The sequence below is a fragment of the Coturnix japonica genome, chromosome Z (genome assembly GCF_001577835.2).
Source record: "Coturnix japonica isolate 7356 chromosome Z, Coturnix japonica 2.1, whole genome shotgun sequence".
Lineage (NCBI taxonomy): Eukaryota > Metazoa > Chordata > Aves > Galliformes > Phasianidae > Coturnix > Coturnix japonica.
Window position 1 is genome coordinate 51,898,352 of NC_029547.1, and position 26,886 is coordinate 51,925,237.

The 26,886-nt window shown below is 38.4% G+C and overlaps 1 protein-coding gene across 9 annotated transcripts in view; it reads left to right on the forward strand.

Annotated features, from left to right (window-relative positions):
* Positions 1 to 26,886, forward strand: part of FAM172A (family with sequence similarity 172 member A) — a 244,424-nt gene that overhangs the window by 142,195 nt on the left and 75,343 nt on the right. For 8 of the 9 annotated variants that reach the window (XM_015849692.1, XM_015849696.1, XM_015849699.1 and 5 more), the window contains one exon: positions 5,908 to 6,027. In XM_015849692.1, the coding sequence (XP_015705178.1) occupies positions 5,908 to 6,027 (120 nt within the window). Of the gene's footprint in view, positions 1 to 5,907; positions 6,028 to 16,626; positions 16,721 to 26,886 lie in introns of those variants that run through there. The other variant, XM_015849700.2, reaches the window with a different exon arrangement.

Genomic DNA, 26,886 nt, shown 5'->3' on the forward strand with positions numbered 1-26,886 from the left:
TCTTAGATGTTCATTTCAGAGCTACAAACATATGATTTTCTTTTAAGAGAACAGAGTCTTCTTGTACAGAAAATTGGTCTTTCATTGTGCAGAAAATATCAGTGTTAGCCAGTCACCACTGAAAACACATTTCATACTGTATGGTTTCAGTGACAAACTGCTACTTTTCTGGGCTATATTTTTATATGGTTATGTTCACATTATATATTATTTTTATTTCAATGATTTTCAGAAGAGTTGCAGTGCATGCAAAAGTTTCTCTGCCCCAAGTCTCACCAAAGCAGCAAGAAGAGCTGTGTATAACTGTAAAGATCCTGCTTGTAGGGAAGGATCAATTGCACAAGATCTAGAAACAGGAAATCTGAGCTTTCCTCCTATCTCTGCTTGAAAGCTAGCGTGCAGTTCTGTTCTCCCATATTTAACACATGTACCATACTTGTTTACAGTAGCTCATCTAGTTAGAAGGATTTGTTTTGCTATGATAATTGGTAATTATAGAAGCCACCTTCAAGTAAATTGTTCAAAAGCTATTGAGTTGTATGGCATATTTCCCCATGTGTATGCATTTTCCTTTCCACTTATTGAAAAAAAATGTGATTCCAAATCCTTGGTTTAAAAAAAAAACAATGACTTTTCAGAGAGCTGTTGCCTGAGCTTAGAACAAATTTGATTTTTGTGATTCAGTTTTTTTGGAGCTGGGATGAATCCTCCACAGAAAGTGGAGGAAGGGATCCGAGCAGCCTTACCTTAATACAGTAAATAGTATTTCAGGGCCTTAAGCTCCTGCCCCATGTGCAACTTTCCAGCAACAAGTTATTTAGAAGAGTTTAAAAAAAAAAAAAGAAGAAAAAAACCCTGTAAATTTTGGCATTGAAACAGGAAATATGTGAACCTGTCACAGTAAGCAGTCTCAAAGGCCAAGCTGCTTTGCAGGAGCTAATTAACCTTAGGAAATAATTACCCAAATATGCAAATGTTGTTTAGATAATTCCATGTGTTATCAACTCAGGTAGTCCATCATAACTGCAGACCTTGCAATGTCTAGGTGTTAGAATCTGGCATAGTTGATAAGGCTTGGGTTGCTGCATCACTTCAGCTTGGTATTTAACAATTAATGACTGTGATATTACATTAGTAAATTCAACCTGTTTTTTGAAAGCAACATAACATAACACTGTATTCACTGTATGCACACTGCTTATCAGTGTATTCCTAATGGCTCTAGCCATTAAAATGTTACATACCTTTCAACTCTCAGAGCTAGCAGTATTGGGAAAAATGACAACCCGAAATGTGAATTGCGAGAGAATTTACCCACAACCATTTGTTTTGTTTCACAGCTCCTAAACTATTACAGGGAGAATTTTAAAGGTGCAAGTCAGTTTTTTCCAAACAAAACCTTTTTTTTTTTTTTTTAAGTGAGATTAGAAGCAGCATTGTATGGAAGAGTGTTTCTGTTAGCATTCTGTAAGTGCCAAGACAAAACAGGAATGAGTTACTGAACAGAAGCAAGAGACAGACGGCCAGAAATGAACACAAAGGTAACAAAGAAAAGTCTCGGAAGACAAGAAGCCCAAAGCTCAGAGTATTTATACATGGGCAGTGCGCTTCCATTGCCCTTCACCAGCAAACTGTTGTGGGCAGTGCAATATATGGGGTGAGGGAGGAATGGGGGGATGTGCTCACTTGCCAGCGTGTCCAGGTCCCTGCAAGCCAGCCTGGCTGTGCAGGTCGGAGCAGCCCAGGGCTCTGCTCACCCTGCCAGAGCTCCAGGGAGCGCAGCTTCCTCCCTGCCTCCATCTGTTGCTTCAGGCAGCTTGCGGCTGTGGAAGAGGTTCTGGCTCTGGAATATTAAGTGGCTTCATATAGATGAGGAACATGAATTTATTAATCATTCTCATATTATTTGTGTAGACTGTGCTATTAGACTATTTGATTAAACTTTTGATATTAAAATGAAAAGCTCCGTATTAACCATTTATGATCATTTTTTTGAGTGATTGCTATTTGGTTTAAATAGCAAAGACTTTTCTATACATAGTTAATAGACAGTGTTTAAAGAATACTGCAAAAATTAGAAAGGCCTTTTATCGCTAGAAAAAGGCATCTGCTCTTAAGGTAGTGTTTATAAAAACTCATTTCTATCTCATGAAACAAATTCTCACTCTACTTACAAAGACTTGATGATCATTTCTCACTGAAAAGGAACATATCCATGTGGTGAGAACATCTTTTTAAGTAGCCTGATCATTAACTGGGCCAAGACTATGTGGCTACTTGCATTCTATATTATTTATATGAAAGCCACCCTTATATCTAGTTTTCAATAACATGTTGCTCCTCTAGCCTTCAGGAAGGGGAATAAATATAATATAAGCAACCTGAAATACCTTGGCAATGCTTCTCTTAAGTGATTTTAACTCCTTTTATCTCTGAGGTAATCTTTAGTGGATTTTGCTGCGTGCATGTGTGACAGGCGTTCAATATCTAATAGTCTCCATAGTGTTGGTAGTCACCAGTGGCAAATGAGGTATATTCATTCTAATCTTAGCGGTAAAAAAGATTGAAATATAATAGTTATTAAGAAAAAGACATGGACATCTTTTCATTTATTAGTGAGTTAAAGGGTAAATCTTTTCTGATAATATTCCATTTAAAATGGAGCCATGTAAGATTTTTCTTGATGTGCAAAGCTTCTGCCTCCCATGCTCCATTCACCACCTGAGCAAGCCCAGGTGCAGGAGTCGAGTCAGGGCACCAGATCTGCAGCAGCCTGACAGCTGTGTGTTTTAAGGTTACTTTGCACTGGTTATCCATCATACAGAGGTGTTCTTTCTAATAACGTTCTTAATATTTTTTTACTTTTACATCTTCTTGTATTTATCAAGGGAAAGAATTTTGGAGTGATGAAGACCCACAGCCATGACTTCCACAGCTCCAAAAAAATCAAATTAGTTATTTAGACATAGAATTATTAGTTGCAGATAAGTGACTCCTAGCAGCTGGCAATCCAAGTTCAGCTATCCTAGCTTCTTTCCACCTCAATCTGTTTCACAAATGAAAATGCATTAAGCCTCATCAGCCTTCTGAGGTACATAACATGATTTCTCCATTCCTTTTTGTAAAATCATATAGGTAATTATGCAGAGCACAGCCAAGAGGCCCCAGGTTTATGAAACCATTCAACAAGTTGGTATATAAGTGCACTGTATTTAGCTGCAGTGAAAACGAAAGCAACTGCTGCCTGAAACTGTCACCTTCATACTGAAACTGCAGTATTCAGCATCGTAATTTAACCAAGGCCAGGCAGATGCGGTTAATCCCCAGGTTCTAACAGACCTAAAGCAATTCAGAATCCTAAGGAGACTTACAGCACCCCACGGTCTGCTGTGCCCACTTACATGGCCAGGTGTTTCTTGTATGGACACGGCACTGGTTTATTCTCCATCCAACTTGTTTAAAATAGTGGCTTGCTACAAGGAAAAAAATAAGCAGATGCCACGAAGAAAGGGCTTTTCTTTTAAACATACATGGTTCCTCCGAACTCCATCCTTCACACACTTCTGCCCCTTACCATGTTAGTTTGGCAGAGTAAGTACACCACTACAGCTCATCCTGCCATTTTATTTATTTTTTTCTTTCACCAGTAACAAAAGAACATGTGGTCACAGTCTATATGTAACTAATTCCAGTTCATTTCTTTTTGTTTTTATGAAGTTCTGTTGAGTCTTTGTACTGGACTGTGAAGCTGTGCAGTTAATGATCTGGTTTACTTGGCCACTGGTTATGCTTTAATTGATGCAAGCTTTTCAGGCTGAATTTTTGAATCCTTTAGAAGCTTCTTGCTGCTGTCTCAGTCTTGTGGAACTCCACAAATGGTGTGCTTCTCCTATCGGCAGCACAGAGAATAGTAATTACAGAATGCATGAAAATACAAAGTTAACCACAAATAGCCTTTTTTTTTTCTTAGAGTGTTAGACCATGGTTTTATACCTACACAAAAATCGCTGTTATAGGAATTAATCATAACATTATTATTAAAAAAAAAAAAAAAAGAAACAGATCTCTTCTGCAAATTTACCTAAATTAAATATTTTAGTTAAATCGGTCATCTAGAAATTCTCCCAGTGTGCTCACGTGCCTTTTCCTTATGTATCAGAATTAGAATATATCCCTTTTCCTTAAGAAACTCCCATCCGAGGTATTCTTCAGCTTCATCTTAATAACTAGCCTGCCAATCATATCTTCCGTATGAAATTCTTTTGAAAAATGTACCTCTTTCCTCATGAAAGGAGGGCTCTTTGCCTCCTTCTTCTATCTTTACAATCAAATTTCAAATTCTCGTTGAAAGAAAATAAGCCTTTTCTAGTGTTGAGGTGGTTTATGGTAGTTAATACAAATTTATTTAAAACTCTGCCATAGTCAGTCAAGTGAAGAATCTGTCCAGAATTAAGATGAATATCTTTAGTGTTTTTTGGCAAATATGACTGAAATGTTGCAATCTCTACAAACTTGGGGAGGGGGAAAAAAATTAAGCACATGCCTGTTTGTAATGCATTGGGTCCAGATCCGTGAGGATTTGTAACTATCTCATTCTCATTTAGGATAGTAAACTAGGCATGAAAATAGAAGTAAAAGCCTACATCCACCAAGTTATTTAGTTGTCTGGCTTCTCACTCATGTTCGACAACCGTAAGAGATTAAATTCCCAAAATTGTATTTTAGAGTGAGACTAAGACTTCAGTGTTCTTTAAAAAGTTACAGTTGTTCATACTATGTAATTATCACTTTAATTCCAGTGGCTTTTGCTGGTTTGTACTTTATTTTCCCCAAGGAAATGGGGCTTATATGATCTGTCAGTGTCTTCTGGTGATATGAAGGCACTGGTGGAGAAGAGCAAAGGGATGCAAATATTAGGAAATTACATGACCTTCACTTAGCAGGAAGGAGCAAAAGCTCTGGAGCTGGAAAATGTCTGCAGTGTTGTGCTACAGAGGTGAGAAATCCTGGTGGGAGGCAGGAACTAGCAGCACATCGAACTCGTGCCACCTGAGACTAGACAAATTTGAAGTGATGCCGCAGACAGCTTGATAAAGAAGTAAAATATAGAGGAGTAAAGGGCTTTCTGATAGTCTCAAAGGTAGAGGTGGCAGTGCACATCCCCACATGTTTGAGGATAGTGCACTAAAATCAGCATAAATGATTACAGTGGGTCTTTGACATCCATAGGTAATTGTTCAGTAACGAAAAACAACCCCCCTAAATACCAGAAAATCTGAAATAATGGCTAATATGTAAGCAGTCGAGACATGGTTTATCTGCCCTGTATCTCACAGTCTACAGTTTCCAAACAAATAAAAATAGCATTTCAAAGACTTGCTGCAAATACCACAGTTTTAATCTTTGGCAAATTTCCACTGGAGCATAAAATCTAAAAAAAAAAAATAAAATTCTAAAGACTGAAATTATATTTATCTTGTTCATACTCGTTTTTATTTGTTTTATCACACTAAGATTTAACTACTTTAAACAAACCATCAGTGAGCAAATATTTGACAAAGAGTTGTCAAAAGAATGAAAACCAGAGCAGTGGCTCATAATTTCTTTGAATGCCTCTGTTTAGCTGAATTGCCATCATGGTATTTAGACAAAATTTTGCAGATGCATAATTTTCGTTGTATTTATTAAAATAAGTAGCAATAAAACAACGGCTCTACTGCATTTAAATTGCAATCTCAGATTTCTTTTATTTAGACAAATGAATCTGCTCATTTTTTGACACTAGAGTATTATTAGTTTGAATTTTGTTCTAACGATACATTTTAGCATATAGGAACGTTTTACTTTTAGACAGAATTGCCAGTTGCTAACAGGTAATCATGGCAAATGTAATTTTTTTTTCTGCAGGATAATGGATCTCCGGAAGAACATACCATTTATGTTTGGGACCATTTTATTTCCCAGTCAGCAGCAGAGAACGTGTTTTTTGTTGCTCACAGTTACGGTGGACTTGCATTTGTAGAGTTGGTAAGTATGCCTTCTTCACTGCCTTCTTTCCTGAGGTCTTTCACAGATTTTCATAATTATTTCTTATGTTCTTCTTCAAACAGCAGCTTAGGAACAGCTTTGACCAGTGTTCACATACAGGTCTGTGAGGTTTTCTTTGAATCTCGAAGGTCATGGCATGAGCCTCAGTCACTGAGTCAGACTGGAGGTTCCACGTATCCACTAACCTGAAAAACTGTGGGAAAACAAAACTCACTGAATCCTCCTTTTTCAGATTACGTAGTAGAAGGTAGAACTCAGCAAGTTTCTGGTCTTCGGTTAGAGAAGCTGGAGGTCGAGACTAGGTACAAATAACAGTTTAATGCTAAGTCATTATTAACAGATGCACATTCTTCTATGCAGCTGAATGTGAGGAGAGATTTGGAGGTTTACCCAATTTTGTAGTTTTTCCACAGATGAGCACAGAACCTGCTGGAAAGACTTTTTTCAGTTTAGTTAGCTCAGGATAAACCCTGCTGTGACTGAAGCTGGGAAGGACTCTGATCAGTCTATAGCTTCCTTACCCTTGATTTTAGGACTGCTGAAGATCCATCCTTTTAGTCAGTTTTTTTGTCTAATCTCTACAAGGCAGATTTGCTCATCCTGTCTAATATAGAAAGAATTCACCTGGTCAGTTTATCATGCTTGTGTAAAATAATGTAGCTGTGGTCATATCATTGAATTTTAAAATACCGATGTAATCAGGACATGCTTTATTGAAGAAAATTTAAAAAAGAAAAGCCCTGTTTCTACACTAAAGAAGTGCATTAGTTTTATAGACACAGGAATTAGCTGATATATATGTACAGCTTTTATCTACAAAATATTCACGGAATCATAGAATGGGTTTTGTTGGAAGGGACCTTTATCTAGTCCCAGATCCCCTGCTACAGGCAGGAACACCTAACACTAGACCAGGTTGCTCAAAGCCCCATCCTGCGTGGCTTTGAATGCTTCCAGGGAGGGGTACTCACAAAAAGTCCCTCCTCAGCTTTCCTGTAGGCCTCCTTCAGGTACTGGAAGGCCTCTGTAAGGTTCCCCCTAAAAGCTTTCTCTTCTCTAGGCTGAAAAGCCCCAGCACACTCAGCCTGACCCCACAGGAGAGGTGCTCCAGCCCTCTGATCATCTTCATGGCCATATTACTTTAGTCTAACTTAAGGATAGTAAAAGTAGTTCCTGCCTGAATGTAAGATAAATGCTTTTGTTATGAAAAAGCATGCTGAGCATTTGAGTTTTATTCTTGTGCTACTCTAAGCAGTTCTAGGTAAGAAGAATTCAGAGAGGTAGTACTTCTATTAGCTTAAGAATCTTAGATTTTAATTAACTCTTCCTTGAAATTAAGGACTCTTTGATTTTTAATGTCTTTCCTGAAGAATGTTTTTAGAACTAAAGAGTATAACATGTATAGATTTGAAACTTGAGAACAGTTCTGCTGATCACTTTCCACAGGTATTTTATTACCATGTTCTCTCAAAAATAAATTTTTAGAGACCAGATTAGTGAAGATGAATAACTCCTTCACTAACCATAACTCTGGGCATCAGTTTTTTTTAAGCTTGCTGTATTGTGCATGGCTGTTGCTCCTCAGACACCATGGAGGGCAGGAGGAATCTGTTCTGCTATCTTCTCTTTCCTAAGCTGTGATTTTAAGCTGACGTGTGTTTCAACCTAGGTTATTCTGATGTGCCTTATCTTTCGAAAATGAGATGTTAGCAGAATTTTTTTAGACTTTGTGAAGCCATGTTGTGTAGGTGCCTGGACACCTACGGATACATACCGTTAACATAAGGCAGAAAGAAAAAATGACTGGAGACCTTTCTCACCATTTCCCAAACAAAGCACTTCTTTGAAGGAGGCTTGGAGAGCTAGCAGGCAGAGTTTTTCCATCACATTTCAGTCAGTGGCTTGAGGTGGCATGGGTAACAGATGACCAACGTGTCATTCCCATTTTGCCTGTTTCTCTTGTCACACTGGTGGATATTTCTCCACTTTTGTTCTACTTTAATATGAAGCACACAGATGTTTCAGAACAAGACTTGACTTCTGACCTTGGGGCTTCCAGGGTCAGGGTGCTCAGGGCCTGTGAAATTATCACAAGCTGAGCTAAAGTTTTTATCCATCACAGGAAGTAACCAGTAAGTAAGAAGTTAAAAAGGATCTTTGTCAGAGAGACAAGATGGTCTCAGTAAGGGTCAGCTTCTGTAGTCTGCTGTCTCTGCAGGAGATACATGCCTGAGAGGAAGAATATAATATATAACCATTGGCACATTACATATCTGTCATGCAAAACTAGACCTGAGAAGTATATTTAATCTACCCCAATTGTTTTTTAAAATATTCAAAGGATATTAACACCTGGTTCTGGTAGAACTAGTTTGAAGTCTGTCTTCCACTGAAGGAAGTTTAATAAAATAACATATACACTAAACCAGAGGCGAAGTATAAGTGAAGGAAAAAAAAAAAAATCTTAAACTATTTTTTTCACAGTAGTAGTTTGCAAGATTTTATTTTGTTATGCTCTCCTTTCTCTTCAACTTTATATCCAAATGAGATTTTGTAACTGGGAGAAAAACAAAACAAAACAACAAAAAAAGAAGAAATGGAGCAGCAAATATCTATCTGTTCACTCTCATGCTTTGTTGGGGCTAGATGACAGGGGTAGTATAGCAGCTGCACCATGTAGCAGCCACACCACACTTACACTTGCTGTACAAGGATCCTGGGTCAAACAATCCATAGAAGTGCATCTTACAGAAGTTACGGAGACCCTTTGCACAGCTGCTACTGACTCCACTTTTCTTACAGGAGAGTCTTGTGAGGCATATGGCTTTAATTTGGAGCAGAGGTTTGTGCCTGGGCCCTTTGCACTTGATTGTGCCTTCAGGGAGAAAGAAAACAAGCCAGAAAGACAGCAAAGTTTTGATTCATTGATTCGTTGAGTTTTCAATGAATCTTTTAAACTCATTTTGCATGTTTGGTGCTGCTAGATCTGTCCCAATTGTATAAAATTGTCTTAATCACCAGAGACCTCAAGTTCATCACTTCTCATTATGTAAGGCACTTGATACAAAACTGACAAATTCATGTTAGTCAGAGAAGAAACCTGATATGAGGCAGTGTCTTATTAGTGGAGTTCAGTAGGATGGTGTGGGCAAAGCAAGGCAGAGCTGCTGTTCTGGAGCAGCACAGGAAAACTTTCAGCCTTGTCAGGGCAGAAAAAAGTCCAGGCTCTCCTTTCTGTGCTGTTTCTAAGGGAAATGATACAGAAAAAGCAGCTCAGCACTACCTGTTACTTGTTACATTCTCCACATCCAGTGCTGGGAAGAAGGCACCCACCACTCATTTTGATAAAGAAACCAAATTCGTAACAGAGTAACTGACCAGCAGTGGCGAAGTCAGTAAAAAAGGAGAAGTATTTTTTGTTTATTCCTAGCAAATGGTCTTAGCTTTGAATTTGATCTCATTGCAGAAGTCAAGCTGTGGTTTGGAAGCCCTTTATTAAATAAGCCAGTAATAGTTGGCTACAATTTTCAAATATATGCCACATCTGATATTTCAGTAGGTATTTGCAGCTTTTTGTTTTCATGTCTGTGGCCATGAGACGTTAAGAAAAGCAGCACAGATCTGTAACATCATAAGTGAATGCGCAGAAACTGCTATGCAGTTACTGCAGTGTAGGCACACATATTCTTTACCGTACTGAGTCGTAGACTACTGGGGAAATAATTGAAAGTGATTGAACATGTGTGGGAAGTAAAGTTCTACCAATAAATGTAGTTAGTTATATTGTTTATGGCTTGAATTACAAATGCTAATTATAAACCATATGCTAAAATGTATCTTTATGTTTAGTAATTAGAACTGTGTGTAATTCTGGTTTGAAATTAAATGTACATATAATAATATCTAAATGTAAATTACTTTTTAAATACAGAGCACTAAAAATAGTTGTGGGGGTCACTGTGTTGCGCTAATTACTGATTTTTAAAATCTCAAAACATGATTCATGAACACACCTCATCTTCTTACTGGCCCAGCCAGTGTAGTCAGGGATTTATTTTCAGAAGCAGCTTTGATGTAGTTGATGGTAAATCATGGAACTTTCCCAACTCCTGGCTTATAATAATTTTCTGAAATTTAACAGAAACTGAGAATTTCAAGTTGATGGAGTCAATTTTATATTTAGTTTACAGAAAATAAAGTTTCTGGTACAACGCCTCCTGTGAGTTTTTCTGCCAAATTTTGCAGGTTTACAATTATTTCACTTTAAGAAGAATGCTTTCCCTTATCATTGCCTGCCTGAAGGACCCTTAAAGAAGGAGAGCATAAGATAAACTGTGCACCAATGCTTACCTGAGTCTTGTGACCATCCACTACACGTCTAATTACAGTACTAAGTCCTGTGTAGTTATAGAAGTGGAAGGAAGTGGTGGTCCTAGAATGCTGGATGATATTTAAAACTATCTGTGTTTGTCATTACAGAAAACACTCATGACAACTACTCATTTCAGAATCACGAGAACTGTTAAATCTAAGCTTTCAAAGTTGTCAGTTAGGTAGTCAGTATCATGGGATCTAAAAAAAGCCCTGTATGAAAAAAATGCCTTGTATATTCTGGAGACCTTAGGCTTTGTTTTTCATTGGGTTCACTCAGCACCTACAGATCCAGAAGTGAACCTTTTTAGTTCCACAGTAACTCTGTCATTGTGGTTAAATGATATCTTTAAGAGAAAAATACCAAATGTCATGATAATCATGACAAAATTATGAAAATCAGCACTGTTATCCCCAGCTTCCAGCATTCACTTTAAAACACAAAACAAATGTGATATTACTAAATAAAAAGAAGGAAAGTATGTTCATTGTCTTTGAGTAAATGAGAGACTATTCACTGGCCAGCTAAACTGTTGGATCGCACGAAGGTATGCATAGAAGTCTGCCTGAATGCGGGTCTGTGTGTGTATTTTTAAGCAGCTTTGTTAAAGTGAGTGCCCTTAAAACACACTGTTCAATTACTGCACCCACTGTAGTGTGCTAATTCCATCAAAATCAGCCAATTTTGTCAATTTAAAATAATTTTAGTCTCATCATTTTGAGAAATGGCCTGCAATGCACTGCCACTTTGTTTTGTTGTATTGTGCTGAGTACAGTGAGGAGACCTGACCCTAGCTAGAGATAATAGGTGTTGTAATGATAGCGATGATAAATGGACACCTGCTGAACTACCTGGGAGTCTCTGTGGCTGCACCACTGTTCTGGCACAAGCAAAAGTCAGTTTAAGAGCCTTAATGACTTGGCTGTGAACCTGTCATTAGCTTTTCATTAATTTAATTTTCTGAAATTTGAGATGGAATCATTTGTTTATTCAGATCATTATTTATATTTTTTATATAAATTTATTTACTTATTTACTTAGTGACATTTGGGTCAAGAACTGATGAACTAATGAAGAAAAAGCACTGAATTCTGTAAAAAGAGTTGAGCAATAATAAGGTTGCTACCAGTCACCAAGGTTTGGTGGGTTCTTCTGGATTCGTGTTGCTGATTGTTACAAGAAGTAAGTGTGCATTAATGGAAGTGGCTCATGGCACAAAGTAGTGAAGTTACCATTAATACTCAGGATTAGAATTTCTATAGTAAGAGAAATTAAATGAAATAAAACAAACTTGTAGATGCATTTAACAGGTAGCCATCTGAATGCATGTATAAACTGTGATTCCATCAATAGAAAACAGCAAAGGAGAAACACTTGGACTTAATCAGCAAGAGCTGTAAGTGAATGACCTGATAAAGCAATAGAGGAGGCAAATGTGATCCTGTGATTTGTTCACTCTTTCTATCAGAAGAAGAGAAATATTAATGCTGGCCAGCATGCTGGTGAGATTTATCTCAGATAATTTGAGGCAATTCCGATTACCCACACTCAGAAAGATTAATTCCGGCTGGAAGAGATACAGAGAAAAAGTGTCAGCATGCTCAGAGCAATGGAGAACCCATTTCACTAGAAAAGATGAAGAACTCAATCGTGTGATGTGATGCAGTGCCACATGGATGTCTTACCTGCCCTGAGCACCAGGATCAATACTGTCGTAGAAACCACACACACACCATAAGAACAGTGTAACTAGCTAGTGCTTTTACATTAACTTTGAAAGCTTCTCAAAAAAAAATAGGTTAAAGTGCCTAAACTGTGTTCTGCTACATGAGACTTTAAAAAAGCAAATCTTGTTTAGCCTGCAAAGGAAAGCTTAGAGGGATTGATAGCACTCTTTAAATATATCAGGAGAATAAACAGCAGGGAGATAGAGCTATTTAAGCCAAAGAACAATGTTGGCACAGGAACAAATGGATTAAAAGTGGCCATGAATAAATTTAGGGTAGAATTAGGTCTCTCACCATTAGATCAGGAAGGCCTATTTGAGAACAAGAGGACTGGGGCAAAACTCCTACCTAGCTAGACCCACATGTGAGAAGAATTATGTGCGTAATTGACTGGGACAGTCAGGCCTTGATCTGACCCAGGAGTCTATGTTCTTGTGAAAGCAAGCGTGTGCAGGTGGCTATTTACAGCTGCAAACAATTGGACCCACTTTGGATTAATTTTTCTACAGATGGTGCCTCTCTGGCTCCAGGCTCACTCCATGGCCAAATTTCCCACCTCAAACTCACAAAACGCTGAGTCTGATCCAAAACCAGATCAACCCCCTTAAACACCAGTGTTGGCAAACAACTTTTTTTGTTGTTGGTTTGTTTTTTTTTTTCTCCTCACTTGTTTTTGCACATAGTGGACTTGTTTTTCCCAATACTTTTTGAAATGTGTAAGTTTCATCTTTCAGTAGAAAGCAGCAAGGACTGCAGATTCAGTTGTGAGTGGTTTCAGTAGTGAGCAAATGAAATGGATTTATGAAAAAGCACTGGAATATCTTCATAAGTGTCACTGCCTGCTCTATTGATTGCAACTTCTTATCATGTTTGGCTGATGGACACATAGAAATACATGTATGTTTACATATTCTTTACCCTCTTTAATGTAGAGTGTATAAACATTTTAGACAACTGTTGACTCTTCCTCTTTCAGCCTAAGTAATTAAGCTAACAATATGCACTGATATCATTATTTCCCATGCTACCATGTATTATTATTATCCATTTACATTGTGTTGGCAGTCACATATTAGTGCCTTATCCTGAAGAGTTTGCAGCCTCGAGAGTCTTAACAGGAAGAAGCAAAGGAATGATGAGCAGTCACCAAGTAGAGGCTCAGAGTACCACAGCTGCATTTTCTATTTACCTTTTTTTGTTTGGTCTAGATGCTGTGTAAGCATCCAGTTTCCTAGTTCAACCCCAACCCTCTCAGCCTTGCTACTGGATGTCAGGAGATGATCACTATAACAAAATCACAGCTTCTCTTATAAAAGCTTGTTGTGCTGCCACTTGCAGAGCAGGACTCAAGTTTTGAATATTCATCCCTACTCGTTACTTTGCTCTGGATAACTTTCTCAGCCTCATTACTTTTTTCTTCATCTTAATCATTTGCTAATTTAATATCTCATGCTTCACTCAGCTCCGTCCATGGTCTGCAGGCTAGCAGTATATATGCCCCATCCCTGCTTCTTCCAAAAGGAGAAGGGCAGTGTTTCATGGCCCAGAACGATACACTGAATGCTAATTGCCTGCACCACCCATCATTACTTTACACCTCATTGGCCATTTCATATTAATTTTCTAGTTTGACACTGGAGTTGGAAGGCTAATTATAAAATGAATGAATTCAGGAGAAGGGTAAAAGTTAGAGTTAGTTGGAAGTTGATTTATTTGGAATCTATGGTCGTTTTTGTAGGTAAAGGGCAAAACACTTTCTGCATTTCCCTGCAGTGACTTTTTTAAAGAAATGTAATCTCAGGAGTTACATATGTTAATAATTTTTTTGCATAATCTTGCATTCAGTACACTACACAGTGAGCTGTTATTTTTTGATCCTGGTATGAAGAACTTTCTGATCTTTCTCAGTTGTCCTCATACTTCCATCCCCTTCTGTCTGTAGTCGCCCAGTGATTTATATAAAACTAGTCTTTTTTTCCTTCTTACTTTCCTCACATTCCTTTCTGAATTCATATTCTTTGTCAACATTTATCTTGCAGGTTGCTGAGAACTGAGCTCTGTATTTTAAGTGTAGTTACAATAGTTATAGTCAGCTGAAGGCAAACTTCAGTGCTGTTCTGTGCAACATGTTGGTCAATGCAGCCAACACAATACCAGATTCTTTTTGCAAAGTTGCTTTGAATATGATACCCACTAATGCTCACAGTTCCCTCGTAGCATTTTAGTGTCCTCAACAGTATTATATCTCGTTCTTCCAAATTACATTCACATACCCTTGCTACACAGGGTGACAAACTAGATTGTCATAATGATCCCTTTTGTGCTGTAAGTCTGTGAATCTTGGAAGCTAGTTTTTATATTTCTTTCATGCCTAACTTCTCTTGGCAGTTTCTCCCACTTTAGTGTCACCTGCAAATGTAATTAATTCCATATCATTAATGAAGATGTTAAGTAAAACCATATTTGGCATCCACTCTTATATCTGACTCAAAACTTCCTTCTGGCTTTATAAATTCCTTTGTATTAGAATTCTTTCTAATTTATCTGTTTTATCTGTTTTAAATACTGTGAAACAGCTCACTTCACAGTTTACTTTTCATTTCAAATTTTAGTTTAAAAAAATAAAAGCCAAAGCACAGAACCCTGTTGAAAGAATACGTGGTTCATCCTTTCAGTTGTCAGCACTGACTTCAGCCCTTGAGCCTGTCAAAGCTAACATGATGATGTCTGTGTGAAACCAAAGTGTGTAGTACATTGTTGATGGAAGAAGTTAACTCCCTACACTGAAGGAAACTCATTCTTATCAGTTGTTTGCCTGGCCATTAACGTCCTCTCTGGTGGCCCCATCTTCCTGGAGTTACAAACTGTAATGTGTAGGTTTGCACCTGTGTAGAAGTGCTTTCTGTTTGAACCATCTTACACTCAACGTGATCTTTCAGACTTGGGGGAAACCCACCAACTCTAGTAGGTGTGCCTTATCTCCAGTTCTCTGATATAAAATATCTGAGCTCAAAGGTCAGGCTGGATATGGCTTTGGGCAGCCTGGTCTAGTATATGGTGACCCTGCACATAGCAGGGGGTTTGTGATGGTCACTGTGGTCGTGTTCAACCCAGGCCATTCTATGATTCTGTGATTCTATGATTGGCTTCCACGTATTCCTATGCAATAATATACCCATACAATCCATCCTGCTGCTGAGTTCCATTGCATAAATAAAAAGTCCCATCTCCTTTTTTCCAGTTCACTGCCCTGTTAATTACAGGTTTATTATGAGCTTGCTCATGCAGTTCAGGTTGAACTTAGTAATTTCCCTTGCAAAGTCTTCTGTGAGTTCACATCTTCTTTTTATATCATTTAATCAACCAATGTCTGTCTCTGATCACAACATACAGAACTTTTATGTGCTATATACCATGGTGCAGAAGAGGTTAATACTAAAGAGTATAGATCATATGACATCATCACAGTCTGAGGGGACAGCAGTTTTTAAATGGACACTAATAAGAAAAGTAGAAGTTTTGGATTTGTTTACATGATAGGGAAAGTGGGTAGTCATATATATTATTCTCTGACAGCTTTTGTGGTGTGTTTATTTTTTATCTGAAATATTAGACTGTTTTAAATACTGGATTTATTTTTTTTTTTAAATGAACAAAAAAGAAAAAAAAAAGAAAAAGGAAAAAAAAATGTCTTAACTGTTATTTCATATTTTCCTATTTCTGTGACAGGATCTTATGCCAATTAGACTACACAAGTGTATTGCGTTACTGTTAATTTAAATGTTAATTATGGTGAAAAGTATACGTATGGCTTTTGTGTGAAACAGTAGAGATTTTATAAGACTTTAAGACCCGGTTTAGTGGATCAACCAAGGGAACTGCAAGTTAATAATATATTAGGCATTGCAAATCCACATGGAGTAAAAGGAATCCAAACATACTTCTGGTGAAGGGAACTCTCACACTGTGGCACTGCAAGAAGCAGATGAAATTTGCATTTTATCCTAGAACTTTCCTGTCTTTAATCTAGTGAAGATATGTTATGTAGCTTTTTCAATATATTAGTGAAGTGTTTTAATATTAATAATAGCATAAGAACCAGTGTTTAAATGTTAAAATAATCCTATTTAAGGGCTTTACTTTAATGTGATACCAAGTAAAAATATGTAAGTAGATTTTGCTCATGTATTTATTGAGAAAATTGTACTTTTAGTGCCACAGAACTAAACTGAGACATAGAATCAAAACACAAGAGTATATTTTCCTCACAAATACAAGATAAATAAATACTTTAAGTAGTTTTTTCCTTTTTTATTTTCCTTTTTGTTTTTTCTTCTTTTTCCCATTTTCCAAGGCAAACTAGGCTTAATAGTAAATCCCACCTGTGCCATATCAGGACACAAAGTGTGTAAGGTTTCTGATTGATTAAGCCATGCCATTTTATTTTCTTGTCAATACCTAGTTTATATTTTATTCTAGGGTGGCAGAAGCTGTTTGACAGGAGCATTGTACCCATGTGCTATGAAGGCTGGAGCAGTTAGTGATCTTTAAAAGCTGAGATTTCAAGGCAAAAATATTTTGTAGGTATCTTTGCCTGTTTCTTCATCATGCTCCCTTCTCTCCCCTTTCCCTTTTCTAGGAATAAATGATGAATTCTGTCTAGGAAACCATTTTTTGCAGTTCTTCATAGGAAAACTAGTTATTTGAGTATTTTTTACATACCAAGTCACCACCTACTACAGCAAGTAGTTGGTGAACCATCACATTCCTGTGGTCATGAATATTGCTTTGTGTACCTGACCAAGTTTTAATTCAGTTTTTCAGGGCTTTTGAAGTATTGGTGTTGTATCTGTCAGCTGCTTTGCATAAAAGCCTTCGTGTTTTCTCCTGTTCCTTTAAAATACAGTCTTATATAGTTGAAGATGGAAGAAAAAAATAATAATAATAATCAAAGTATTCTTTGAAAGAATAAATTCCAGTCAACAGAGTGACAACTGTGATGTTAGCTCTCTGGTATTCTATTCTTGTAGCTATGAACCTTTTCATACATCACTGAGTACTTTACTTAGTAAGTTTTAGAAAAAATCTTGAAATATCAAAATAACAACACAAATCCCCATCCACACCCCCTGCACCAAAGGCTGGCATGGAACTTTCAGCATTTTGTTAAAGTCTGTAGACTGTATTTCCTCAGTCTTAAAAAACCTGGGCAAATTAACCCCAAAAAGATAATCTTATTTCACTTCTTTGCTGCTACCGTGTACAGCCCCAGCAGATTTTTAAACCAGCTGTTGAAAATAACCTAGTTTAAGAGTTCACCGTGAACGTGAGGGATTCATCATTATATATTTACTGTCTGAGGCTGATATAGCTGTAAGGTTTTTCAGATTCCATTGATCTATTGCGCATGTTCCCTCCCTGGGTTGCAGGACGTGCTCCTATTTGCATAAGGCCCTGGGCAAGGTTCTTTCTTGCATTGATTGGCCTGTCCAAGGGAGCCTGATGTGCTCTCGCATTGATCACTGTGTCTTTTCTTGGAAGACAGTGTTACACTGAGTTCATCTCAAACATTCTAGGGAGAAGGTAAAACTTTACTGCAGATGTCTCAATTTTATTCAGATGTTCCTTTGAGTATAGGCTTTTTTTTTTTTTTTTTTTTTTTTCTCCAGGATAAGTTTTTTTTTTTTTTTTTTTTTTTTCCTTTTCTTTCTTTTTTTTATTCCTTTTAAATTTGGATTTGTCCCTGCAGTTCATGTGCAGTATAGGCTGGAATGCACTGAAAAGCTATGTTAAATAAAATCACTATTATGTATACCACTTATTCCATGCTGCTTTGTTTAGTTTTGCTTTGTTTCTTCTTAAAAAATAATAATCATAATAATACCAATGTATAGAGATTCCAGGGGAAAAAAAAGAAGAAAAACTATTTTCAAAGAGTTAGCAATTATAAGTAGAGTCTTAGTCTAGGAGTGTTGTGTGCTGGTGTCTTTGCTTAGATTAGTATTGCCAGTTTGCAACTTGTGTGGTTTTGTACTGGTATTTTCTTCAGTTTTGTACTAAGAATTGCATCTTTGGAATAAAACTGCAGTTAGATTTTGGTTCTCTGGATCTGTACTTCAGAATGAATCATGCAGATAATACTGAGTTGCTAGGCAGAGTGATGATTGATCAGCTCTGCGCTTGCTGATCAGAGATGGCAAATAATACTTTCTCACAATGTCCTTGTTGTTATAGAATTGGTATGCCACAGGCTTACTTTCAAAATGCAGGTTTGAGAGCTGGTTCTTTGCACACCCTTGCACAGGATGGAGCTTTTGAATGATTCCTGTATTCACAAGCCGCATGCAGGAGCACTGCTATCCACGGCTGGGGTTTCTGAGAACTACGCATTTGCCTACATGCCTAATGATGGAGATGATGCCCTTTATTGTCATCCCTCAAACATATATCTGTTGCCTGAAAATGATTGGACTCGTGGATTTTCCTGTAGGTGCAGGTGAAATGTAGCTGCACCTGAAAGGTGGCTCATAGCTACTGAATAAGCTGGCATGTGGGCTCTACCTAGATCATGATACTACTGTATGTTGCTGAAAAATAAAACGTTACAATAATGCTCCTGAGCATCACTGAGTTGCTCCTTAGTAATCTTCTAAAAATTTACAGTGTGTATTTTTGTGGGCGCTGTAGAATTTTCTTCAGAAGAAATAAGAATTCAGAGATACACAGCTGAGATCGTATTAACACCATTACATAAATTGCACAGGGTTTACTTTATCACTTGGATTATAGTTTCATGTCTTTCACAGAAGCAATAATGTATTGCATTGTATTGAGATACTCTGGCTTAGGGAACATATTCCTTTGGTCATTCAGTAAAACAAAACTTAGATAAGTATAATTTAGGTAGCGTATATGAAATTTCATCTTCATTATCATGCAAATGCGGTGAGAACGTAACATTTCCCAAGATGTCATTTGACTATTAGGATCTTTAGAAAATGGCCTCTCAAAGCCACAAAGCTAATATTCCAGAAGAAAGCTATATAATGCCTAAAAATTGTCTATCCTTATTCAATATGAATAACAAATGTAATAGGACAGGCCATTATTAAAATCGCAAAAGAATGCGTTGACCTATTGGTACAGAGGATCTTTTCTGATTTTTTCATCTGTGATGAATTCTGAGCTTCCCGTGGTGTAGAGGAGGAACGTATAAATACAGACTTCAAAAATCTACAGGAGAAAAAAAAAAAAAAAAAAAGTTGGACAGTAGCCGGAAATCTGTTCTTTTTTGTTTTAGTGTATAAATGAAATCAGTGCATATTTATACCGATGACTATTTTGCTATATGTAATAATGTTCTGTGTAAGTGGTATAAATACCGTATTGTCTGCATTGTGCACAGATTGTACATCTCCAATACTTTCAACTTTCTGTAAGCTGTCTTTTGCTGAGATTTGAGTCCATGAACATAGAAGATACGCACTGGCTAAATATGAGCTAATCTCTTAAGTGGGGAGTGGAGCTTGCTTTCTAATTCTGAAATGAAAGAAGAGTCTGAGTGTCTTGTAGCAGCCCATTTTCAGTGTTATTCTGCTGAAGAAAAACACGGGACTTAGTTGTATTTGCGAACTATACAGGGCAACAGGACCCCACAGATTTCTGGTAGTAAAAGAGATCTTTAGCAAACAGCTTCAGTTTTGAAAAGGAAGGGCAGAACACAATTGTTTGTAAGCAATTAAAACAAGGAAAGGAAATCTGAGCTCTTTAGGTGGACATACATTCTGGGGAAAAGGGAGGAAAAAAAGAGTATTCAAAGCATGAATAACATCGTGCCGTTAAACAGAGTGGATGTATCTGAAAAATGGAGTGAAAACGTCTGTAGGTTCTTCCTGAGTTTCAGATATGCTCTGTCGATGTTACACAGTGAGGTTTTCTCAGCAGATATTTGTAGCCCCAAGTTCTGCATTTGTTGAAATAAGTGTTTGGAATCAGTGTAAATAACTGCACAGTTGCTGGGCATCTTCAATATCAAGCGGGCAGGAGAGTCCTTTTACTGACAGGGTCTGAGTTAAGTAAGTTACACAACGTGAACAACACATATTTTTAAGTTATCCTGTGGGCAGTTTAACCTCCATGGCAAAGGGATGTTTTTCTGACACAGGGCTAATGTTATCCCAATAAGCACATAAATAATGAAATTCCTTAGTCTGTAGGGTTTGCTGTTGTTGTTGTTATTTTTAGTTAGTAAAATGGTAGTGTTTAGAGATTGGAAAAATGACAGAGATGTCTGAAATGTCATCTCCCTCTCGTGTCACTAAGACATTTTCATTTTACAAACAAGTTACTAAAGATAAAAGGTGGTTCTGTGTTGTTTTGCTAGGGAGATCTTTTCAAAGTCCAGGTATTGCTAATGTGACAGACATCGTGTAGCAATTAAAAGTATTTCTCACTACTTCATTCCTACCTAAACATTTTTACTCTCCACGCATCATATCTGGTATCTGCCCTTCACTCAAAGCCTTTTGATGAATTAACTGGCAAACTTCCATCACATGTAAGATAGACTGGTGCGTTTTTTGAGGGAGAGCTATGATGTGACATTAAAGTTTATTTATGCCTTTTTCTTTTTTTTTTTTTAAGATGAAATGGAATGTTTAAATGATCAAGAACTCCCAGACAATTGTGATTTGATGCAGCACTCTGAAAAAGGCACTGATAGAGCTTCACAGCCATACCTCAGAAATCCCTGTTTTTCTGTCACGTTCATATTTTGAGAAAAGATGGTCCTGGGTACAATGCAGATATGTCTGCTTAGCACTAGATTTAGTGGGGTCATCATTTCAGACCCAGTTTATTGCTGAAAGGGCAATGAGTGGTGGCATTCTGACTGAATAATACACAGCAAGGACAAAACAATTAGAATCATCCTGCTCTGCAGAGTCTTTTGCTTTTCCCACCACCTTTTCTTTCTACACAAATAAAAGCAATTGCCCTGCTGAAGTAAAGACCAAACCCCTTATTTCCTTGGGAAAAGTTGTTTTTTACTACGTGACATAGGCAATAATATTATTTGCATTGTGCTGGATCTCGCTTCTTTTGTATGCACTCGATCCACTTTTTATATTTTGAAGCATTCCGCTAAGTACAATCTGAGTGAAGTTTTTTACACCATAATTGTGAAGCAAGTGCTATAGAGAAAAAAGAGATTTGAAATTTCAATGTCACTATATTTGGGAGATTTGCATGAAACCGTGGAAGGGGTAGCAAGTCTATAGTCTGTAACTGCGCAAATTTAAAATTAGTTATATAATGCACATTCGCCCAGACACCTTATTTTGAAAGAAAAAAAAGTCGTTCTGCCTTCTGCTTCTCTTTGATACGTGCTCAAGTAACTTTCCGCAGCTTAAAGAAACATCTCTAAATCAGGTAGCATGGGAGACGCATCCTACAGGAATAAGTGTTCATGGCATCTGACTGGCCAGCTGAACATGCGTGCGTGCCAGTGTGCTGCGCCACGTGCGTAATCAGCATAGAATTACTAGTAAGTTCTAGCAGCATAATTCCTTTAGCTTCAGAGACCCACTAATGACCATAATGGGAAGGTGTGTCCCTATCCCTCCTCCACACAGCTGATGGACTGTGCTGGGGGTGCACTGGTCACGAGGTTCCTCTTCTGGCAGTGACACTCGTGCAACACATGTGCACACATGGTCACGTGTGCTTTGCGTGCATGCTTAGCATCCTCGGGCCAACTATGTGCATTGTCAAATCAGGGGACATGATGAAGATTTGGTTAATTTTTGGTGGCCAGTACAAATGCAGATGAGTGCTGTTTGACGTGGTAGAGTGATGCTCTGGGGTAGCAGGCCACCTCTGAGTGCCTCCTGCTCCTTACAACAGTTGCTTTTGCCTCTGCAGCACAAAGAATAAATTTGTGCTGATGAGAAGACTTCTCATCTCTGTAACATACATGTACCTTCACCTTCCTCTGTCCAGGAGTTTTGTTCTGCTCAGGTTGGGATCTTGGGGTAGGAGTGAAGCATACTGCATGCAAAACCATTAATGAGAGGTAACCACAGGTACCCTGTCTGCCCTGGAACACAGCTGAAATATTGCAGTTATTATTATTGACTTTTTCAGAGTGCTAAGTTACTGTTAAAATCTAATGACGAAAACTTCAAGATCCACTTTCCTGTGGTTCAAATTAAGCCTAAATTCATATATGCCATTCGGAGATTATAATGAATCTGACACAATTAAAGTTTCATCTGCAATTGTGCCCTAATAGTTACTGTATCTAAATACATATCTACTGTCATTCCCAACACTGCATTTCCAGCGATTTGCCTCTTATTTTCCACCTTCTCTTTACATAGGAATCAATTTAGAACGCGCACTGTAATCTTTTTTGTAAAAGCCTAATGATGTACACTGCTTTTTAAAATGCAAGGATGGGAATTAATGCTTCACACGAGGAAAAAAAAAAAAGATAGAGAGAGAACACAAACATCTTGTGATTTGAATACATTTATAAGTAGTCACTTTCACTTTTTATGCAAATGAAACCGGGCAGCGCTGTCAGGCTTCCACTCTTCCTTTTTTTACATGCGTGGCTCCTTTGACACTCCACGCACCTGTATCGGTGCCATCTTGCTCCGCTCCTTTATGCCTCGTGCCTTTGTCTCCCGTTTGACTGCCCGCTCCCCGCCGATGCTAATGGCCGCGTGACGCGCTGCCACTCGCGGGACCGAGCAGATCGCTGCTCTTTGTCGAGGGCTCACGCAGCAGAACGGCGAAACGCGCAGCAACGACACGTGCTGAGCTGAAGTTTGGCAGCGTGGTGCGCGTCGGAGGGAAATTGTGGGGCACGCTGGTGGAGTGTGACTGTAAGCAAAAAGGTAATTCGCTGAGAGGCGCTGAGGCTGTGCTGTCAAGCGATTGCCGCCGGGCTGAATGCGTTCGCCTCCAATTGATGAGAAAAGGGTGGAAAGCATCAAAAGGCGTTGTGCTCGGGCAGACCCACGCGCGGCGTGGGCCCGGCCTCCGACTGGCTCCGCGAGCCGCGCCTGCCCCTCGCCGCCGCTAGGGGGCACTGTGTGCTCGTCCTCCGCCGCCGGGTCCTGGTCCGCACGCAGCCGGCTGCTGGAGGCTCCTCCGCCGTGTTAAGCGTGGGAGTGCGGGGCCAGCGTCCTGCACAGCCGCCTCACGGCTTGTTTTTTCTCTCTCCAGCAGAAACATGATGCTGGAAGGCTGCGTTTGTGCTGAGCCGGGGTTTGGGTCTCTCGCCAGCTGCGCCTGCGGCCAGCAGCTGCAGTTGGCAGCTTTAGAAAGGAATCAGCGTTGAGGGCTTTGGTAACTTATTGGCACAAAGGTCGGGAGGAGGATGAACACGGGACAGGAGTGGGAAGTTCACTGTGCGCGTCTTCTGTTCGTGCACAGCATACATTGATTGTATGGATGGCACAAAGTTGTTCCAAGCTCAGGCATTTTTTATTTATATATTTTCCACAAGTGGACTCTTTTTTAGCTGTGTTTATTTGTAAAAACGTTGAATAATCATATTAATCACGTTAATAGAAGCAGGTGTTATTTCGCAAACATCAGAAAGATGATATCAATGTTAGACTTGTAACCAAAACACAGCTTTATAACTCAAAGCGAAAATACGGAACGCTGTTGTTACCCCATTTGCACCTTCCGTAGCCAGCAGAGCACTGTGGAGCACAGCGTGCTGTCAGGATCAGGCATTGCCCATGGCCATGGAGTTCAGCACCCAGGGCTGGAGCTGTAAGGCTCAAAGCAGTGCTTGTCCCTTCAGCAGGAGCTGCCCTCCAAAGCAGGATCCTTCATTCCCCGGTGCTGCCAGGGGTATTTTTTGGCTCTGTATTCCAGTGTTCAATATTTCTTCCTTGTTAGCTGTCGCTGACTTCCACTTAGCATGTACATTTTACTGGAGAAAACATGCATAGGTGCGTATGTTAACCACTGTTTGCCTTATCGCTGCAGACGATCAGCTGGTCAGGTGACAGGCATTCACAGTAACCAAAGGCTTGGGCAGGCAGTAGCTCTAACATTGAGCTGTCTGAAACTTCATGACTCCATCGCACACCAAATGTAATTTTTTAATAAACTTGTGAAATACTGCCCTGGTTGTATCTGTACCTATTAAAAGGCAGATCGATATAACAAGAGATTATATTCTGTGCGGTGAATTGAAAATATTTTGTGTGAGTCCTGCCTAATCTCTTGTAAATACCAAAGAGATTATGAGCCATCTCAGTTACCAGCAGTGTATTTTAAGCATTACAGTGAGCACATAATTTTCTCCAAAAATCCTCCTGGAAGTTACTGCACAACTTCAGAGGATGTTGTGATACGTTGGTTATAAGAATGTGGATTTTCTAATTATTCCTGCATGAAAATGTAGTATTTTGGGGGAGGGGGGGCAGTTTTATCTGCAAGCTGATGTTTAGTAATTGATCTGTGGTTTCGCAGGAGCGAGCATTACCTAGTTTTTCTTTATTGGTTCATAAGCAGAAAGGAAAGAAATGCTCAATCAATACAGAACAGTTCTTTTTGTATTCACCATTTTATAATTTGAAATCTTACTTTGTTAGTACTAACAGTCTATGAGCATTGAGATGCCAGAACTGCTATAATAGGATTTTCCCCCTCCTAGCAGGATGTTGCTCATGGCTATAGAAAGTTAATTTCAGATCCTGATACACTTGCATTAATTTTTGAGACATTGGCTGAGTGTAGTACAGTGAAGAAAAACATGAACACCACACCACTATGCTGTAGCTAATCGTTTATTACCTCAAGCCAAAGGAAGCAGTGTTAATGTGCAGGCCACAATGTCTGGGGAAAAAAAAAAAAAAAGAAAGAAAGTAAAAAAAAAAAAAGAAAGAAAGAAAGAACAAAAAATAAGTAGGAAACTGACAGAAAAGGTCTCCCAGTTTTCTTCCTGAGGGTCTTGAGAAGAGGACCAAGAAGGAAAAGGAGAAACAATAGCTTCGTCGTGTCACAAAAGCTCATGTCTGCTGCTGTTTAAATGGGTCCTGGCATACTTGGGAGACCGCATTTGCACATTCAAATAATATTTTACAATGAGTATACAGTACTTACTGAATAATCCCACTTTTGTGTAAGAAAACTCATCTTTATGATTGCTTAAAAGTGTGATTTCGATTTGAAAAGCAAGCAGTTTAGGTGCCTATCATCTACAATATGCAGCATACCTCAGTAAAGCATTTATATTCTTTGGAGTATTTGCTGACAAAAGGAGCGGTGTTGTCTCTTCAGTTGCCAGTAAGGGATCTGTTGACTCCACAGCTATGTAAAAACCTCTCATCAGCACCTATTTTAATCAGCAAGAACTTTACTATAAATCATTATCAGAAAAAGCATTGTGCTACACTTTTATACCAATACATTTATTTTGAAATTAATAGGGAAAAATAGTACAGAGTCTGTGCTTGAGATGGACTAATAAGCGTGCCCATGAGACTTTCCTTTTTAAGCACTAAATGAAAGCTTTTGCATTGCTAACAGGCTACAAAAGTTGCTTAGGTAATAAGACTCTTTTTCTCTTATCAGTAAAAAAGAAAAGGGGAGGGATGGGATGGCTCAAGGGATTGGTAATCAGATTACAAAGTCTTTCACTTCTAGGTCACTGGTTCAAATCTGCCCCCTGTTTAGTAGTGACCAAAAGCTGTTCCCAGCTGATGGCTTTTCAGTAGCCTTTGTGAAATGCATTAGTGATCTATATCCAATGTCTAGTGAAAATCACTGCGAGCAGTTGTGTTGGGAGTCTCAACTGAGACCCTTTAAGTAGGAATAAATGACCTACTCACACACTGAAGGGTTTGGCGTTTTATTTTCCAGAAAATAATTTTAATAAGTTAGTGGAGCAGTGCAGCTGAATCTGCACTGTCACAGCTGTTCTTGGCTTCAATAGCGAAGCCTGCTTCGCAGGACTGTCACTATCACTTCTCGCTTAGCACTGCCTCTAAAAGCCAGCTTTCTTAAGAACTGGATTGCTAACCCCCAATTTGAGTTGCATGATATCACTCCAATTTACTTCCATATTTGCCTAGAGAGATACCAAAGTAATTGCAAGGAAAAAAAAAAGAAAAAAAAAAAGGAAAAAAAAAAAGAACTAAAAAGAAAATTACTAAATTTGTTTGTCTTAGAAGAAATGTCATACTTATTAGTAAAATTGATTCTGACATATAGAGTGTGAAAACATTTTTATTGATGGTTTTAGTGCTGTGCTAGTGCTGAGGAAGCTATGAGACTGCAACTTTGGTAGGCTTCTCCTGCTATATGTGCTCAAAGGAATGTTGGAAGGGTGTTTAAAATGTATTACTGAAAACGAGGGAAAACAGAGAATATTCCACAATTCCTGCAAAAGAACCTTTTTGTGTACACATTAGCTAGTGCCATCTCTTGCTAGGTTTTATTGTCAGATATTTAAATGATACGTTTACAGACTTTGCTCTTGTCAGCATTTTGAAGTGCTGTTTTCCTTCAGGTGGGGGAGAATGTAATTTCTGGTTCATTAATACATGAACATGAAACAACTGTTCTGTGTACTTGGTACATTTCCATGGGAATCACTTTGTCAGTTTAGAGGATTTTTTTTTTAGTCTGCAGGGATGCACGTAAACCATTATGAAACTGTGGCTCTTTCCCCAAAATTAAATAAAGAAAAACTGCATTTTGTTCCACGCC